This window comes from Anopheles marshallii, chromosome 2 (assembly GCF_943734725.1).
Source record: "Anopheles marshallii chromosome 2, idAnoMarsDA_429_01, whole genome shotgun sequence".
In the NCBI taxonomy this organism is placed as follows: domain Eukaryota; kingdom Metazoa; phylum Arthropoda; class Insecta; order Diptera; family Culicidae; genus Anopheles; species Anopheles marshallii.
The window spans coordinates 84,040,132-84,060,238 of record NC_071326.1 but is presented as its reverse complement, the minus strand read 5'-3'; the positions used below and the strand labels follow the sequence as shown (position 1 = coordinate 84,060,238).

General features: G+C 43.9%; 2 protein-coding genes across 2 annotated transcripts; both read right to left on the bottom strand.

Moving 5' to 3' along the window:
* Positions 1-10,750: 10,750 nt before the first annotated feature.
* On the bottom strand, positions 10,751-12,340 carry LOC128709901 (40S ribosomal protein SA). Its single transcript, XM_053804938.1, has 3 exons — positions 12,289-12,340; positions 11,630-11,877; positions 10,751-11,392 (listed from the first exon to the last, which is right to left on the bottom strand). Exons 2-3 carry the CDS (start codon positions 11,846-11,848, stop codon positions 10,751-10,753), a joined length of 861 nt encoding a protein of 286 aa, XP_053660913.1. The 5' UTR covers positions 11,849-11,877; positions 12,289-12,340.
* Positions 12,341-13,672: 1,332 nt separating this feature from the next.
* Positions 13,673-17,374, bottom strand: LOC128707466 (activated Cdc42 kinase Ack). The gene is made up of 5 exons (XM_053802417.1): positions 16,266-17,374; positions 16,016-16,189; positions 15,770-15,945; positions 13,839-15,702; positions 13,673-13,766 (listed from the first exon to the last, which is right to left on the bottom strand). Exons 1-5 carry the CDS (start codon positions 17,372-17,374, stop codon positions 13,673-13,675), a joined length of 3,417 nt encoding a protein of 1,138 aa, XP_053658392.1.
* Between the last annotated feature and the right edge of the window lie 2,733 nt (positions 17,375-20,107).

Below are 20,107 nucleotides of genomic sequence, written 5' to 3'. Positions count from 1 at the left end.
CACGGTGTTGCTCAAATATTGATCCACCTTCGGTCCCCGAAGCATCAGCGCATTCGATCATTGTGTGCTGATCGTTAGAACTAGTCAGTGGCATAAATTGAATCCGACAAGTAGTTTGGTTTAGGAAATTGGACACCCTAATGCGATGTTGGAATGCCCAAACAAGTTTCTGTACGAAACGACCCTGCTACCAAAAACCTCACCGAAGTCAAGCACAGTTGCTCAGTCGGGCGTGAAAATTCTGTTTGATCTTATCTCCATTTCAATGTCAAGCGTTTACCTATAGCCGAGTACAGACTTTGGGGAGGGTTTTGGTGCACTATTTACCTTGATGTGGTGGTGGGTTTGTTTTCCGTGTTTCGTCCAATCTCACACCACAACTATCTCACATTCTCGATAATGTTGCGCCTTAGTAAACACTTTCCTTTTGCCGGGTTTTTTTTATCGTGCTTTTGCGTTTAATTTTTTATTTTCCACACAACACAACAACGTCACTTTTCGTCACACGCGGGCATCTTTTCGTAGATAATGAGCCTAAAATCAAGCTGAGAAAAACCAAAAAATGAAGACCAACCAACAACACCGATGGGATTGGGCTAATTAATACACTATCGATCATCGTACACCCAACAAGCACCATTCACTTTTCCGACGGTATCATGCGCACAGTATTTCGTTCCATCAGCACAAAAACACACCGCGTGTACGCCATTTAAATGCTATCATTCGTTCGTTTGCTGATAATGCGTTCACGTGTTGAACCGCTTCGCCGTAACGCGGTTCGTTCGAATTGTTACTGTTTAATCGTATCTGCATTCTGCCAAATGGCGCAACCAATGAAATGCCCTGCCAGATATAGAAATATGGGGATGGAACAAACAAAAAAAAACCACCCACCAACACGACCCACTATCAAACACAAAAAAAAACCACTGTGCCTCCGAAGCCACCGCTATCGATAGACGAGTTTCAGGCTGCCAAGAAAGAAACAAATCCAACCCCGAATGGAGGGAAAGAAAAAGCGCCCCCTGGAGGCAAAATTAATCGACCCGCGTAAACGCGCAAACAATAACGCAATGCGCAAGATGAGTGGGCGGAAAATGCGAACATACGCCCCGGGCAACGGTTGGAAAATGCGAGCAGACCGGTACACCGCAACTGATGAGCCGCCGGCCATCGACATACCAGGTACCAGAAAGAAATAGGCTTTTAGGCATCAGCATCAGCATCAGGCCACCACACCAACAAAAAGTACGGTAGACACGGTACGCATTTCATGCTGGCCGTGTTGTTTGTTGGGTGCCTTTTTTGTGGGTTTTTCTTCTCTTTTTTTCCCCTGCAAACAGCCAAACCTCACACATGTGCCATTTTTCACGGGTGTAAAACCGAATTTTCTGGCCCCATACACACACACACATGCAGAGGGCGACCGGTCACGGTTTGCAGTGAACGGGGGAGTTTTGTTTCTATTTTTTTTTCTTGTGTTTTCTTTTCGGCCCCCTTTCCTTTCTTACACATTGTTGTTCAATCAAACCGAACCCACCTTTAACGCCACCGCGACGCACCGCTCGACCACGGTCGAGGCTTACATTGCTGTTGTTACTTGTTTTGCCACAATAAAGCTTTGTGTGTCTTTTTTTATTCGGTGCAGTCACTCGTCTGCCAGGCGCTTAGATAGCAACGGGAATAAAAAAAAAAACCTAAATAAAGCCATGCTTCACGCACCGGTACACACCGTGCCATCCTCTGGGCCAAATACGATCGAACGAACTAACGCGAGAAGAGAAAAAATGGATTTAAAATGCAGTTCCAAAAATTCGAATGGAAAACGCGCTTCACGGTATATTGACGGTCGTTGACATGGGCCTTTTCTTTGGCAAGTTCCTTAAAGCTGTGGTTATAGTGCACAACAGTGTTGTTGTTTTTTTGGTAATCAATTATAAGTTAAATTAATTTCCACAGGAAAACACAATTCTTAAACATTTTATAACCGAAGACCACATTAATGTCACAACGTGGGTTAAGCGTTTAGTTTAAAATTACTTCGCGCAAAGTTCAGCTACAATTGAACGGTTTTAATCTTTTCTTTTGCTCCTATTGGCAGTCCCCACTATCCCAAAATTCTAGCGAAACGCATCGTTTTAAACACAAAAACCCACGCACGCACGCGCACATACAGCTTCGATCGCGCTAGTAACCCGCACAAACTAAACACATCCTTAGTACCGTGTTGTTCGCACTCTGCTCGTTCCGTTTTTGCTGCACGATCGGTGCACGGCCAACAGTCGGGACAAAGCCAACAGGGGAACAACGCACGTGTGTGTCTGCACGCGTTCAAATCTAGTGACAAACAGACGGAAGCGCTGGCAGCTTGCGAACGGTGAAGTGGTGTGCCCCGGGTGCCGACCGTGAGCAAGCAGCCGTCGACGGTGAAATGTACGTATGGAGAGGGAACACTAGTCGGACCGATGTGTCTCGAATGGGTGCTGTTTTGGTGGAAGGGAGCTTTCGTGTGGGATGAATTTGGAATGAAGTTGTTTGGTATTGTTTTTGAAGTGAATAATGAAAAAAAATAGAAGGAAAATGTTAATGCATCGATTAACTTTTCATTAAGTTTATAAATTTATCCAAAAGGGTTGGTTTGGTCTTTAATTTTGATGATGTGCAACTAATGTTAATATAAAAGAAAACGATTTCTTTTTTAAATATAATTTGGATATTACTGGTTTTTAAGTGGTTTTTACATTCCTGCGTAAGATAGTTCATACGAACAATACTCTTTGTTTTTAAAAGCTGTATCCACTTAACGAAATGCAGGGCTGATGTATTTTTTATGGTATCAGCCGATAATTTGAGCGTGGCTTTAGTGCCAGAAACACTTAACTGCATGAGAACACTACACAAATATTACAACACCGTCTTATACACTTTTACATGTTTGATACGAATGAACAGGAATTAATAGACGTAGTTTAAAACATTTTCAGTAATAGCTGTAACAAAAGAATAATATTATATAATAAGATATAATTTTCATTGCTGCAGATTGAGGCCCCTGCTAAAAAGGTTTTCACATGTTATAGTGGAATCGTTTTTTACTATAATTCAGAGGTAAACTAAATCGATCTAATGCTATGACTCTAAACTTAATTGTTTTGATTAGCAAAATATGAAGAACTAACCTTCGTACAGTTGCGCAGTCGGTACGGTTAGTGTCTCGGTGCGCTTTGAGTTTTCCCACCCGAACGAATGAACACACCACCCGACAGATGAACACCCGTTGACCCGAAGTGTTCCGGGTACTCGATCGCGCACGCTACACGAGAACGATCTCGTGCACCGGATGGTGGTACTTTCTTCTAACGCCGGACAGCATTTTCTCCCTGGAAGACACGCACGCCGGCATCTCGAGCAGAATATGCGCGAACGGATCATTTATCAAAATCGATCACGAACGGTGGGAATCAAAACAAATCGTAAACAATTAGCAGGGATGCTGATCGCATGCGTACCATTGGGGGAGAGATGCTATTATTTGACTAATGAAATGAAATTACTTTGCATAATTGTGACTCCATGGAAAGCTTATCAAAATGTTGTGCTTTACATGCAAAACAAGACGTTTAAACTTTTTCTCTAACTTTTGGAAATTTACCTGCAGTAATTCAGTATAAGTTTTAGTAATTTCAGCAGTTTCAGTAGACAATAACTAAACCACTAATTTATAGAAGTAGCAGTTGAATGGGCAATACCACCACCAGACACCTTTTTCTTCACCAATTTTAAGGGTAGCTTGAGGAGATAATTTCTCGATAATAAAAAGAATTTAATTCCTATTGCGCATATCGTTAGTTTCAAAATTCCGTAATATTTTGAATATTACATCTCAACTTTTGACTCTTCATGTGCGTAAACAGCCTGGTCGAATTGGCATTCTCCAAATTGTGCAGGCAATTCTTTACCCAATTTTTGCGATTCTGAAAAGGGTTTTGTGTTTCACTATCAACCCTTCCCGTTTATCTTTTTCGCTAGCGCGATTCGGTAAGTTCGGTGTATCTGGCAAACCCTGCAAAAGTGTAACAACAGTTCTTACAATTAATGTTGAACAAATAAACATAAATTTCCACACAAAAGCTACGGTTCTTGTATTTGATTTTAGCTTTTAAAATTGCTCCTCTCGTTCGCACCCTCTGTCAAAACGCCGCAAGCGCAACACTTTACGCTGCCTGTAAAACATGTCCATTATTCAAACGGCCACAGCACCCGCGCACCGTTGCTTCTGTAGTTGTGCTCGCGATAAAATTTTTCATTCCATAACAGCTTTCCCGCTTGCAGCGTAAAAAGATCGTCCGGCCGGTTTCGCCCGGCACTGGTCTACCATTATTGAATATATTCAAAAAGTGAAATAAAATCCGCTGAGCGTAATAAAAACCACTCATGTAGCTCACACAGTATGATTATATGCGAGTGTTTCATCTTTTAACTTAAAAAAAAAGCCACACCGAGGGTGAGACACATGAACACGGTGCTTTGGCGCTTATCAGTGGGCATTGGCGAGAAGTAAACGCAACCCAACGCACGACGGCGTTCACCAAACGAATTGAACCATCCACACTTATGCTGTGGTCACTCAGATATCGGCACCAATTTATGCTGCTGGCAAAAAGGCATAAGCTTTCGCTTGCTTTCTTTCGAAGCATTTCCACTAAAAAAAAAAAGCTCCCCCCGGTTCGTCGTAGTGTTTACGAGCGACCGGAGGAAAAAGCGATTTTGTTGTTGTTTTGTCTGCAGTTTTCGTCGGTAATAGAATTCAGCGGCTGCAATCGTGACGATCGTTGGTTACGGGTGTGTGTGTGCGTGCCTGGCGTGCAATCGTAGTGACGATCGGTTGGAAAAGGGCCTCCCACCGGAAGGAGGTCAACAACGCGCGGTTCGACCCAGCCAAAAGGAAGCAATGCGTAGCGATGTCCGGCCGCACGTTGCACACATTAAATCGCTGTAAAGTGGCGTTTTACATGAGGTGAACATGGCGCGCGCGGCTGTGTTTGAGCAAGACGTAACAACACTTTTGAACCCGCTGCAAGTGCTGGAATATTCAGCACGATTTAAAACATTTTGATAACAATGATGAAGTGGAAGGAAACGTTTAATAGACCACCGTAGACACGCCGGCTGCCACAACCACCAATCATCAATCTTCTCTTGGCGCAAAGATCCGGCCGCATAGGGGCCCGTTTTTAGCTTAAATGGTTTTAGGACTCATTAAAAAACTATCAAGAAGTACCCACCTGCGGCTCCATCAGCAACATAAACGCTCCTGATCACCTCATCAATCCACAGACTTTCCGATGCATGCAACAACAACAACGAAAAAAAAACCAAACCGATCTTATCCAATTTTCGGTGGCCCGGGTTCACATAACAATCCTCTATCGCAAAGCGGTACCAAAGCGGTTGCGCAACCATCTCTCCTTCACGCCCAGTCATGTGCTATCAAATTTCAATACACACTCATTAAAGTCGCTTCGGTAAGGGATGTGACCTGCCGTGACCGTCCTTGGCATGGGTGGCCAGCTAGAGGTTAGCAGCCCGGAGGCGATAAACCACCGCCCCGTGTGTGCGGATGGGTTGGATAATCGAATTCATATGTCTACCGCCACCACCAGGGCGGGTTGCAGGGGAAATGCGTGTGTGGTCGAGTGGTTTCAAGATAAGCATTCATGATAAACACTCACCATAATTCATACCAAAACCAAAACCAAAGAACTACAGCAGGGATGGGTTCGTCGCTTCAGTCTGGCTGTTGAAGTCTTTCGTTTTATTTTTTCGTTTGGCAGCCAAATGACAGTAGTTTGGGTTGATTTTTTTTTCGCCATGCGATTAGGTTCGGTTTTGCACATTTTGTTGCCAATCGCAGAAAAAAAAATACGCATTCGTTTCCGCATTGTTGGCCGGTAGACGGCGGGCATGTGTGCAATGGTGCGTGCGTTTCGTATTTTTAATATTTTAGCACCAATTTGCCTCTGCACCTGGAAGAACATTCGAATTTTAAATCAGTTGTTTTGACGCATTTTCGCAAAATTTTGAAAAGCTTTAATAACAATAACAACAACAAAACAACCCCAATGAAACGTGCGCACTATAAAGAAGGTTCAATAGGTGTACGGATGAATCTTCTCCGTAAACAGTGCGTAACACACAGCGCAATCCGCACAGCCGTGCGCACTTTCCTGCAGACCTTTCGAGGTCGCATATGATTATTTGGAACTTTTTTCCTATCTGCTCCTTCGACGGTTTCGAATCGATCCCAACCGATCGAACGGTTCAACCAACCACGGACAGGACCGGACCCCCGTGAGAAATGCAACAGGGGGAAAAAAAACAGACACCCATCGGAACTACTCCCATTTATTGTTGCTGGTACTATAACAACTTGCAGCTCTGTTTTTGGCCGCTATAAACAACAACGAAAAAATCCACTTTTATGATCGCACAAGTGATCGATGAAAATTCATTCATCGTTCCGAAAACATCAAACTTCCTGCAATGCGTTTTCTTTTTCTCCTTCAAGGCGCACCACAACATCGAACCGGCCACAAAATCTTTGGGTTTCAAATTGTTTGTGGCGTATTAGAATTTTAATTTCGGGTCACTAATTTGTTGAAATGGGTGATTGGTGCATTTAATGTGACCCCGTTGTGCGATCTGTAAAGGAGGCAATCGCCACACCCGTCACGGTGGAGAGGAAGGTGGGGGAGGGTGGTAGGCAGGCGCTTTTCCAAACAAAAAGGGAAAAAAAAATATTTCCAATATTAAGCTTTAACCAAAAAGCTAATTTGCCCATTTTTGTAGCTCTCCCTGCGTTTGGGGTGTGTTTTACTATAAGCCATAATGTTATTGGGTAGCTTGAAGATAGTTTGCAATGATTAAGCATAAACGCATGACTTAAATCTTCCTAGGGAGTGAGTTAATCCAAATCTCCGAGGAGAGTTTTAATAATTCTTTTGCGATTTGACTCATTCACAGCGAATTAAACCATTCAAAACAATTATAATTTAACTCTTTACGACGCTATTTATATCGAGATTTAAAACGTGAGTTACTTATTTTATGAGTTAACTCAAGATTTAACACTTTACGGCGAAGTGCACAATTGTACACTTGTCGATAAATTAATATTTAATATTCAATTGTCAATAAGGATAAATATTTTATTTATTCTGAGTTAACTCACACAAGCGTTAACTCATGATTAAAAACGATTACACAAAATCCTGAATTGAAGGTTGCAGTGAAGAGTTTAATCCTGAGTTAACTCACGATGACCTTCCCTCTCTACCCCCTCCCCCATTCCCCATTCATCCCTTGTGGTTCGCTTTCTTAAAATTGTGGAAATATTTAGGAGTGAATTGAAGAGTTAAATTTTTATGCTAACTCTTTAACTCGAATTTAAATTCTTGCAAGGAATTCAATTTCCCATCACTGACACTGAAGACTCTAGCCTTTAAAACTCTAGACAATTCGAAGTTTTAGTAATCTAACTTTGTACATAATTAATTTGCAAACGAACTTGCACACTACATTGTCGTTATATCCTTCAGCCAATCTCACCTCCAACGACTCAATTAAAACTACAACAACAACGAAACGCGAAACGATTTCAGTGCAAATCCCATCAATGCTTTGTTTTGTTTGGCCCAACTGCTTTCGCCCATCGCGCGGTCAACGGACATTCGGATCTGCCGGCACGTGGGGCAACATTCGCCAAACAACCGGACATGGGCGCAGTTAATGACGCCCGGTACGATAATTATCCACAAAAGCAAAATCCAATTTACACGCTGTCACGTAAAGGGCACCTTCTCTCTCTCTCCCTCTCTCTCTTCCTACAAATTGCAACTGGCAGAATACAACAACAAAAAATACTTTAACATTTAAAGGAAACAATACAAGGAAAAATATAAGCAACAAACCTTTCAACGAACCCAACCGGCCCACGGCCCTGCTTGTCCTCTAAAGAGACGTCGCTAATAGTAGGTCCACCGCACAACAACATCGTGGCCGATCGTTCGATCAACCACGTCAAAATAGTAACCACGTGTAGCGAAAAACTTCACCGCCCATTTAACACCCCTGGTGCTGGTGGTGCGCTGTGTTGTTAAATGGAAAGGTATACGCTTCCTTTTTGGATCGGTTTCGAACCAGACGGGCGTAATGAGCTTGTATTTTGGGGGCAGACTGAGCGGGAAAATCAATAACCTCATCCCGCAGCCCGATCGTTGCTGTGGCAAATGAGCTTTTTGGAAGGAGACTTCTTTTTTTTTTTTTGGCGAGTTGCACTGGCAAGACTTTCCAACAGGAAGTTACCACGGGCGCATATTAGTCATGCTCGATTACGTGTTAATTAACAGTGGCTGTGAAGTGTTTTGAATCAGGGGGTTTGTTTGCGATTAGCCCGGAATGTATAATGCAAAAATCGGTGTTCTGTGACTTATGCGTCGCGCCGTACCTGAATAACCCCTATGAGGTATTTATATTCCACAATATCAAGAATTGAAGAATCATATAATTACAATGTATAAACAAAATTAGCGATTCAAATACTTTTGTATAATTTGAACGAATCATCGTATCGAATATTCTATGTTTGACCGTGAGCGATTAACCTTCTGCTTCGACGGTACAACAACTTGGTGATTGGTACGATATGACTGCAAAGAGCATTTTGCTTTCATCATCTAAAGAGGATGGGGGCGGCCCGGTGGCATGATTGTAGCGGTGCCGGTCTTCACACGAACGGACTGGACCAAAATCCCATCCGGGCCAATCCCCCGTAGCAAGGACTGACTATCCGGCTACGTGGTAAAATAAGTCGATACGGCCAGGCCGTTCTAACGAACAAAAAAATAAATAAATAAAATAAAAAACTAAAGAGGATTGTTTAACAAAATCAAAGTAATATCGTAAAAACATTTCAGTTACTGTAGCCATTTTGGGAAGGATTAATGTCCAAATTGTTGTTACATTGATGTTGAGATACGCGCTAGGGTGCTGGCTGCCAGCACCTGTAATAGCTTCTTCTGCTTTATCAGCATTACAATCTAAGGAGGTCTAGGCCTGCCATGTCGGTCTTTCTTGGACTTTATTTTTACCCATAGCCGGATAGTCTGGCCGCATTGGTCCGGATGGGATTGTGGACCAAGCTCTGGTTCAACAACCATACAGTTTTACTGGCTATTTTTGGCTATTTGTCCATCTAAACTCTTCCTTCCTGGATAACTTATTAAAACAATCAACGACATACATACAGAATCGGAAAAGATGTTCAATAAATATTAAATTCGTTGTTTTTTTAAACATCCATACAGAACGGAGAAGCAATAAACATCCTAAAATGAGAACACCACACTTAGTAATCATCCGTTTTAAGCCGATTCTTACCTGAGATGCACCTCGCTCGTGTTAACACAGCTTTTCCTTTAGTCTCTTTTTCCACATCTGTACCAAAGATTTCACTAATCGCTGCAGATAGTTGTTACTGGCAAAGTTCGGTGTTGCTTCAGCCTCCACTACGAAACCCTTTTTCACGCCTGTATCTTTAAGAAAGAAAACACATTATTAAACACTCCCGTCAGCTGGTGCATCATCCCAACGAGAAACCCCTAAGCACCACACACAGCCACACACGCAAAAAGCAAACTTTGCAAAACACATCATTTCGCGCATTTCTATCACCTTGGCCGTTTGTTTGCACTTCGAACACTCTTCTTCTCGGCCGCATCGGGCAGAAGGCTGGCAACGTCCGATTAAGTCGGGCCGTGTAACTTCGTCCCACCGCGATTGGCATCTTGCGGACAGCGAGCAACTGCAACAGCACATCAAAGAAGCACTTCCTTCAAACACACAAGCACGGTGCGGGACCGTTGTGGCACACCAACATCGTCGTTGTTGTTGAAATGTTGCGAACCTAATGAGGCACAGCAACCGTGGAGAAGCGCGTTGCCCGACAACCGTGACACCGCGAGAACAAAACCGAGCGCCTGCTATGTTTGCATTCTAATGTAAACCACACGAGCGGGACAAAATTCGGCACCCGAAAACACTGACCCACCCGGCATCGAATGTTCTCCCCTCACGGAAACATATGGCAGTCCTACGTTTGTTGGTTCTTTTTTGTTGTGCGTAATAAAACAATCGCCATTCAGTTACGCATCGGCGGTCACCGTGCGCGCATAAGCAGTGCTGTCTTACTTTTTGCAAACTATTTTGAATTATGACGGTAAACCGATGAAACGGTTTGCTGCCGATTGCCGTAATAAAAGTCATCGCTAGTATCCTGTGTACGAGTAATGACACTTTTGCTATGATTCTGGTATATCACATTGTGCGCTTGAGAATGCAGCAACTGGAAGTTCGATTCGATTTCCTTATCACCACTCAAACATACATTAGTCGCTTGTGTACTTTTTCGAGAAGCGAAATGCGTTTTCCAGCAACTAATAAAAATGATATGCGGAACGGAACTATTATCCGTCTACCATATTTTGATTCATACAGCTGTTTCATGTTTCGGACATCGAAAGCCAAAGGGATTATGCTTTAGGTAAAACGTATTTTCATGTTTTCACAGAAAGTGTGAAACGTGACGACTTAACACCGTTTATTTCACTCTTCCGGTTCGGGACAACCCACATCATCGAGCAAAGCCATCTCTCCGATTGCGATGGACGGGCTTTCGATTCGTCTCAGCTTAGAATCCGGCACCACCCCACGACACGGCACCAGGTGCGGCCGGTGCGGTATCATCCTCGTTCCAGTCATCGTTACCGCCACCAGCAGCCAACGGCTTCATTGCCTGGGGCATGACCAGTGCGGTCTGGGTCACATCTTCGCCCCAGGTGGTCGGCTCCTCCGCAGGGACAACCTCATCCGGAAGGTCCTTAACGACCGGTGCGGCAGCCTCGATGGCAGCCTGTTCCTTCTCCGCCTCTTCCGGATCGCGGAAGAAGAACAGATCGGGCATGACATCCCAACGGTCATGGGTAATCTTGCCGCGCAGACGCAACACCTCGCGGGCCAGCAGCCACCACATCAGACCGATCGAATGCGTCGACTTGGTGTTGCACGGGATAGCGATATCGACGAACTTCACCGGCGAATCGGTGTTGCAGAACGCAATGACCGGAATGTTGACGTAGGACGCCTCCGTCACGGGCTGATGATCAGTCAGCGGATCGGTGACGATCAGCAGACGCGGCTCACGGAAAGCGGTCTGGATCTGGTTAGTAAAGGCACCGGGCGTAAAACGTCCGGCAATTGGGGTTGCCTCCGTGTAGTGGGCGTACTTCAGTACGGCACGCTGACCATACGGACGGGAAGAGATGGCGTAGACCTAAGCAGAAGGAAAGAATAAAATGCTTTTATATAACAAGCTAACAAAGAAGCAAAATGTGCGCCCTTTCTGTGACCCGATGAGGACATAATTTCGCTGTCCAACCTCAGTAGTGGAAAGGGTTTCGGTTTGGTTCAATCTGCTGGTAGCACTTGGCCAAGAAATCTTGATAGATTAGTCCGGCTATGATGTACCAGGTATGGAAAGGTTTTTGGGGATACCCCAGCTAAAGCCTACCTCTCCCGGGTACTCGATGCTGGCAATGCAACGAGCGGCCAGCAGCAGCTTCTCGTACGTACGGCCCAGATTGATGATGTGCACACCATCCGAGCGACGCTTGTACACGTACTGCTCCATCTGGAAGTTCACCGAGGTGCTTCCGATGTGGGTTGTTGCGGCCAACATCTTGGTGACATCGTCCTCCTTCAGGGACAGAATATCTAGATTTCCCGACATCGTTCCGTTAATTAAGAGCAACGGTTAACCTGCAATGGAGAAAACATTCGGAGATGGTAAGTAAGTGAGGTTATGTTGAATACGCTCCCACCGGGACTACAGACAAATAGGAAATGTAATGTTCTACGGATATTGAGTATGATGATTAAAACGGTTTAATGAATATTTATAGTTCACCGTTTAAGAAACTTCACAAGAATTCGCCATTTCCTTGTTGTACAACGAAAATAACATGTAAACACCGACCGTGCCAGCTGGTACGATCTGGCACGTGGATACACGAAGGCAAGAAGAAAGTGTTCATTTCCCAAGTTCAGGCTGAAATATCTATCTGGATAACAGCACCGGTCAATTAACTACTAGTTATTGTACGAAAATATTACACGGGACCACGTAAAGCACCGAAATTTGTATCAAAATCGAAGAGCAACAAAACTTACGTAGTGAATGCCACAGGGATTTAATTGAAAGAGAATCAGTCGAGCAGTTATGTGTGCTTCAAACCTGTCAATTCAATCGAGCACATTTGACAACGGAAGTGCTCGAACTGCTGTGGTCGTACGACGCAAGATGAATAGAGAAAACTACAGTCGAGTCCATTCGAATGTTTTGTTGTTATTTTAGCTAAATTTTAATTATTGTATTATATTTCACCATTTAAAATAACATTCCAAACATACAATAAATTGATGATATACATAATTTTGATTAGAAAATCAAGATTTTCGTACCACAATTGAAAAGGCCTTTTCACCTTGTTGTATTCATATATTTACCTTGTGCTTTTAATGGCAAACTGACAAACCGTTTGAAAAATTATTTGAAATTTGAAAATACAAATAGGACACTAAATAATTCATGTTTCATGTTGTTAAATTGCGTTTCGTATGGAAAAACATTACCCATATACTTACTTATTTCATCCTATTTAACGGCATATAGCCATGTATTCCCTTTAAAACTTCCACATAATCCAACAGGTTGCCACCGATGCAAATTGCAAATCCGAAACTAATGCACAAAGAAAACAAACTATGCTTTGTTGATAACGATTGTTCGAAATATAATTATATTTTCATTATAACCCATTTACGGACAGGGTATTATTACCTGTTATAGGTTCTTTTGCAAAGAAAATGTTAAACTTAGGCACAGATAGCTCAGTACAGATGAGATTTACATAGAGATTTACACCGATTGCCTATCAATTCTAGAACTGCACAGCAAAAGGAAAAGTTATAACAGCTGCTGGAAGTAAACAAATGAATACTACACTGCACTAAACGATCAAACATTGCTTGCAGCTTAACCTTGGTTGCTCTAAACGACCATCTTTTGATTCCTGTATCTTTCCTATCTTCAATATAAACGTTCGTGCAGAGAGTGCAGTATTTCATTACCTTTGTTTTTCGTTCATTTGCTTCGTAAACGTATTGAAATATACTTCAAAACGGTCAATTTGCTAACAAGATCTTAAATGTTGCTCGTTAAATATTTCTAACATATAGTATTTACAGAAGCAAGTGGCGAAACAATAACGACCGCCCGCATGCCTGTCGTGGATTGAAAACATTCAATATTAATACTTGTTACATAGCCAGAGACGCATTTACGCATGTGTCCATGAGATTTCGCTAGAATCTACTGTATATCATGCAGCATTTAAGAGAGCTAAAATTAAATTGACTTCCATTTTGTTGTAAAATCCTCGCACGAAAGGACGCAATTAGTACTTAAATAGTAAAAATTGTTTGCTTGCAAAAGCCCAGCCTTCAAGCAGAACTGCTAAAAAGCGCTGTAATTGAACTGATTTCATTAGCCCGGTTAGGTTTCTAGCAGGATAGAGGCAGCCAGCTGAATGCTCCATCCCGTTTTCTGCAGTGCCTCCTCGCAACGTGTACGATTAGCAAGTCCAAGCCTGAAAAAGACAAATAATACCTATGAGGTAAGAGACTGTCCGTTTCGTTTTACAACGGCGTGTTCTACTTACCGGCATAGTCGCTCAATTTTAAAGTGCCGCACCGCTAACGTGTGATCCCAATGGACGGCTGTTAGCGAATTGCGTGCCTCCTCCTCATTTGCTTCATCACCCAGTTCCTGCATCAAATTGGCCACCTGTTGATCTTGCTGTGCCAACCGATCCAACCGCCGCTGAATCTGTTGCGCAGACAATGGTGCCGATGGTGCCGGACGAATGGGTCGCAAATCGCTTAGTTCGTTAGATACTTCGTCGTAGATGGCGGGGACCAGTGGAACCTGGTTCGCCACATTGTTGTACACCTGCTGTGTCGGTACACGTTCGTACAGGGCGGCGGGAGTCGGTGCCACCACATCATACAGATCACCACCGACTGTCTGATATACGTCCGATGCAATGCTTCCGTTGTACACGGGACTGTAGATATTCGGACCGGAAAGACTTGCCGTCGAACCGTACTGTAGCGGAGTGACACCGTTCGAGAGAGCAACGAAATTGTGTGTCTTTTGTGGGGAACTATGTGGTTGCTGCTGCACGGTTTCGGTTCCCACCGACGGCACCGTGGCCACATTGTTCCGTTCGGCCCACAGCTGCTGCACCAGTGTGTTAGTATCGGAGGAAGATTGTTGCTGGTGCACGATGTTTTGTTTCTTTGGCGAAAGTGTGAGCTGCTGCTGGAGGGATGCCGCCAGGGCAATGGAGTTTGCTTGATTGGCGTAAATTTGGCTCATCGCCAGATTAGCCGTTGTGTCGTACTTTGATAGTGACATATCTTTCGCACTGTTGCGAGCCGCGTACGCAACCGAGCTGTTCATACTGTTTCCTGCCGTCGGTTCCTGTTTGTAGATATCCTTCTCCAATTGTGCTAGAAAAGATTTACCGAGCTTCTTGGGCATCATGTTTAGTTGAGTGGTTGATCCACCATACGGGGACATTAATCCATTATCAACGTTACCGCTACTACTGCTGACGTTCACTTCTAGCGAATCGTTATATATGTCCCTGCTCCCAGGGGAACTAAGTCCGCTTCCGCTCGCACCGTTGTTTAACGACGAAATCATATCGGTTGTAAGCCCATCTAAATCTGTACCCACGCGACCATAGTTTGAGTTTATGTTCGATACGGATCCACGTAAGTTTCCATAAACTGCCATGACGGGTGGCGGCACGGTTTGCTCAATCGTCTGCTGTCGCTTAATGCTTGCCATCAAATCGCGCGCACTGATCGAGCTTGATGGACCACTCTCGTAGTCGGACGTTACGATCGGTTCTGGTTTCTGCTGCTGTGGAGCGAAAGGATCCGGTTCCGCTGCAATGCTGAGATTCAACGTACTATCGTGCACGATTCCGTACGTGTTACTGTACTTCGGTGGCATTTGATAAGGTGGCGGTTCGAGCTTTGCCGCTACGGACGGAACGGGTGATACGGAAGCATAATTCACAACGGTAGCCAGCTGAAACTGCTGATCATGCTGCTGTGACTGGGGCTGTTGCCCGAAATGATCTTCGCCCTCTGTTGGGATGTCAATCGGTTCATCGAGAATGCTGGTTACTTGTCGAAAGGAGCCGGCCGCAGAAACAGCACCGGAAGTGGCACCACCTCCAAAGCTCGCTTCATCATTCGGTGACGAAAGATCGATCAGAATGCCTTCCGTAGCGGTAGTTGTCTGTGGTTGTGGTGGTCGCAGTGGACGGTTTTTCGCATCTTTCACTAGCTGCTGCTGGGTGTGATGCGAATGTTGGTGTTTTGAATGATTCTCATTTACCAGCTTGTTGTAGGAAAACTGTTTGGAGGCGTTACTTTTCCGTTCCTTTACATATTGCTCGGATACACATTTACCTCGCCGGTCCACACTAACGAGATCCTTCGATTTATCTACAATATAAGGATTTTATAATTATAGCAGTTCCATACACGGTAATGAGCTACTTTTGGAGCTTACTTCGAAGCTTTACTTCTCCTTCCATCTCCAGACTAGCGGGATTGCCCCAGGATGCACCGAATGGTGAACCATGCCCCGTGTGGCGAAATGAATCGTGCAGTGGACGGCTGATCGTTGAACTAGCACCACCACCTGCAGAGCTGGAGGAAGATTTGCGTGCATCAACGACAACACCCCTAAAAGGAATATAAAGCAAATACGCTATAAGTATTGCACAAGCTTCGCTTTAGTCCTTTTAAAATTTACCTCGGAATTGTACCAATATCGAATGTTCTTTGATTTTGTCCTTTGATGAACTGCAACTCCGGTCGATCATCGACAATAACGATCGTGTCACCTTGTTGCACAGCAAGACGATTTTCTGCGCTATAATTCGTTACAGCACGGTAGATCGGTGGTGGTACGCCAGTGAGAAACTCCCTAAAAGTAAATGAAATGAAAGATCATTATTAGGATTATCCATTCCACGCTCGGAAGAGTCTCCCAGCAAACTCACTTGATCGCCGCAAAGGTTGGCCGCTCGGAGGGTGTCTTGTCCCAACATTGCAGCATGAGCTGGTAAACATCCGGCGGGCAGGCATCTGGGTGATGCAACCGTTCCCCTTCCCGGTCGATTTTGCGCAAGATCTGTGATCCGTTCAATCCTACCCATGGATCCTCACCGAAGGTAAACATCTCCCACAGCGTCACCGCAAACATCCACGTGTCCGATGCGTGGCTAAACTGGCGATATCGGAGCGATTCCGGTGCGCACCAAGGGAACGGTACCTTCTTGTGCTCGGTCATCACGTAGCAATCTTCCTGCTGTGGCAGTGCACGCATCAAACCAAAGTCGCCGATCTTAATCTTATTGCCAGCGGCAAGGAGCACATTACGGCAGGCAAGATCACGGTGTAGGAAGCGTTTGCTTTCGAGGTACGCCATGCCGGTCGCAATCTGTACCGACCAGCTCCAGATCATGGGCAGCGGTGTATGTTTGCACTGTTTGCGAAGCAAATCCAGCAACGACCCGTTCACCGCCAGCTCCGTCACCATCATCATCGGCTGCGATAGTACAACTCCGTGCAGTCGGATCAAGTTCGGATGGTTCATGGCGTGCATCGCTTGTACCTCCTTGAAGAAATCCTCAATCACACCGGGCTGCGCTAGTGTGTCCGCTTTCAGCACCTTGACGGCAACCGGCACCAGATGGTTTCCCGGTGCATGCCATTCGCCGCGTCGTACCACACCGAACGAACCATCGCCCAGCTTCACCGAAAGCGTCACGTCCTTTTCGTGGATCAGACAGGTAAGGGCTAGTGCGGACGGTTCCTCATTCTGTCCCGTGCCTCCAGCGGACTTTTTTGGTGGCTGTTGTTTACCACCACCGATCAGCTTCGACAGTATGTTGCGACGCCACTGTTGTGCTTTGCGCTTTTTCACCGCTTCCAGCAGACGACGGATACCCGGCTTTCCAAGGCCAATCTTCTCCAGATCATCGACGTGTACGTAGTCGAAATGGGCTAACCGGGTCACCTGCAGTTCGTCCCGTATCCTTGGTAAAAACTGTTCTAGCTGAACATCCTTCAGTAGCTCCTCCAGCCAGACCGTATCTGGATCGGACATTTTAATATCTGAAAAAAAATGAATACATACATTAGTGGGCGCTTGATTAGTATATTGTAATTAACTAATTGAGTGTTAAATTCCTAGGAAGGTTTCAGTGACACACGTGACCACAAATTCTTAGTTACAATTCGACCCTCGTTTTGCTTCTTTTTTTTTTTGTTTATACCATAAACGGGGTGTCAGAAACACATAATGTTTAAAATTCAAATGAATTTTTTTTTTCATTGACTCATAATAAATAACTTGTAATTGCTCCCACCGCATGCCCACTATAAGAATCAGCTTCTACAGACGAACATCGTTTTCCAAATATTTCAAAAATAACAATTAATTTCAAATTTTTTCATTAACTCATTATAAATAACTGATAATACGGCAAACGCCGTCATCATGGAAGAAATAAATAAATAAATCATTATAAATAACCTTTATTTAAGATAGTTATTATTCAAACAGCATCGAATTACTCCCACCAACTGTGAAAGATTCAACTCCTTTAGACACGTACATTCCTTTTCTCACATTGTTGTATTTTCCTTGAAGGAATTCCCCATTACAAACAATGACACTCAACAAGTCAATGCACTATGGGTCTGATAAAATCTCGTTCTGCAAGAACCTCGTGAGGAGAACATATCATCACAATCGAAAGCAGCCCCGAAACGTTCATTCCAACCTAAATAATACGCTGCATCTTACGTATGTTCACTCCGTAGTCAAGCGGCCGTACAACAATAATAAACACTGTACTACTAATTATAACTTCTTCGCCTTAATCGCACCACTTATCAACATCATAGCTCTCGGAAAGGCGCTGCTCCAGTTATAAGAACGAACCGATGCTGACAAAACAATCGACAGAACAGAAAGCAATCTTTTCCATTTTGGCACGCATTTGAATCTGTGACACTTGTCAGCAGACTTCGTCACCGTTGGTTGCATGCCCCCAACGCCACCGCGCCATCCAACACTACAGGGAGGTTATTCAGTTTGCAACGAGTTTTTTTTTCGTGTTTTTGGACGACACTGCTCACAATCTGTGGGGTGGGGTTTTAGACGACCCAGTGGTTACGATTATCAGCGTAACCACCTCCTTCAGTCATTATTGCCCCGCACCCCAATGCGCACTAACTCCGTATGACCGTGGCAAAGAAACTTCCTGTACCGCGACTGTAGAAGAGGAAATGGCAAATTTGACGATCGGAACACGAAACCTTGAAACCAAAATGCGCCTCTCGAGAAGCGTGTTTGCGGTGTGTAACCACGAACGGTTCTTGATAAGATTTGCAAACTTCTGAGCATGGCGTAATTGGTGGGATGCAATCGGCATGTACGGAGACACAACAAGTTTGATTAGAGAGATTGCAATTTGCATATTCTAAGTGCAGATCCAGCGAAGTTGTTTTGATCTAGTATTTGGAGGATGAAGGGAATGTCTGCCAGTGCCCTTGGAGAGAAAATCGTACATGGTTTAAATGTACATAGATAACAAACAAGACGATCAAATGAGTCAAGAGCTCAACACTATTTGACTCAATGTTTTTTAGCGGAATTCAATTTTCCCCGCTAGTTTATTGCAAATTAAAGCAAAACGTACAGTCTCCAAACAATCGCGACTGGTTTATTAATATTAAATCACCCGAACTTTCCAAAACTGCACGTTGGGGCGAAATGTTCGAAATGATTCCACCTTCGTGTGCGTGGTTTGCCAGCTTTCACTACTAAGCAATAAAGAAAAAAACAATCTGCCAATATTAAATCATTAAATCGGATGCAATTTTGGGACGGATACATATCGGTGGGAACACAACGGGCGGTAATACGGTTACATCTCTCTGTCGGCTGTTGCGGAATTTTATATAAAGCCGATGGGAACGATCGGTAAAAAAAAAATTGCAGCATCAATACATCGCATATTGCGTCATCGGGAGCGAAATCAATCGGTTTGTAACCACTTTGTGGTCATCATAAAAAAAAAACGTTCGCTTTCAATCAGCAATAAACCAAAGCGATTGAATGCGACACACTCGTGCCAGAGGAAGCATGCCTTAAATTTGGTTCGGTGAGAATCATCGACCCCGGTCGCTATGAAATTTGTAACTTTGTTGCAGCAACAGTATGTGGAGGGACGGAGAGAAAAAAAAGCTAGAACAAGTTTATAACCATTATTAAATAGTTGTAAACTACTGTCGTTAAGTTGTTTTACACTTAGCAGAAGTAGGGAAAATAAATAAATTGTAATATTAACACCAGAGATATTAGGTAATAAAAAGTAGTTAGGTGGAAGGAACAAACTAAACAAATTAAAATAATGTATGTCCATCTCTGAACTAACTCTAAGAGCACAACATTTGCACCCATTTACTGTCATTATCAGCTAATGCTGTTACTTGCCGCACTGCTCGAAAACGGTTGAAGTGTTGCTTTCACACGAGAGTGAAGAAAAAAACTGTAGCAAAGTGTGTGAACAAACTCACTGAGGGGCAATTAAACATTAAGAAATAACGCAAGAACAAACCAAAAGGTTTCGTAGATGGATGAAAGAAAAACTTTGCGCAGTTTAAGCTGAGCAAGCAAAGGAGCGCATCTTAAATGTGTTAAGTAAGAAATGTAAAAAAAAAACACTCGCACACATTCCTATCTGCCCAAAGGAAAGTGAAAAAGAAAGTAATGTAGTAACGGCGCGAGCAAAGTGAACTCCACCCTGCACGCCTTCGATTTGTACTGAAG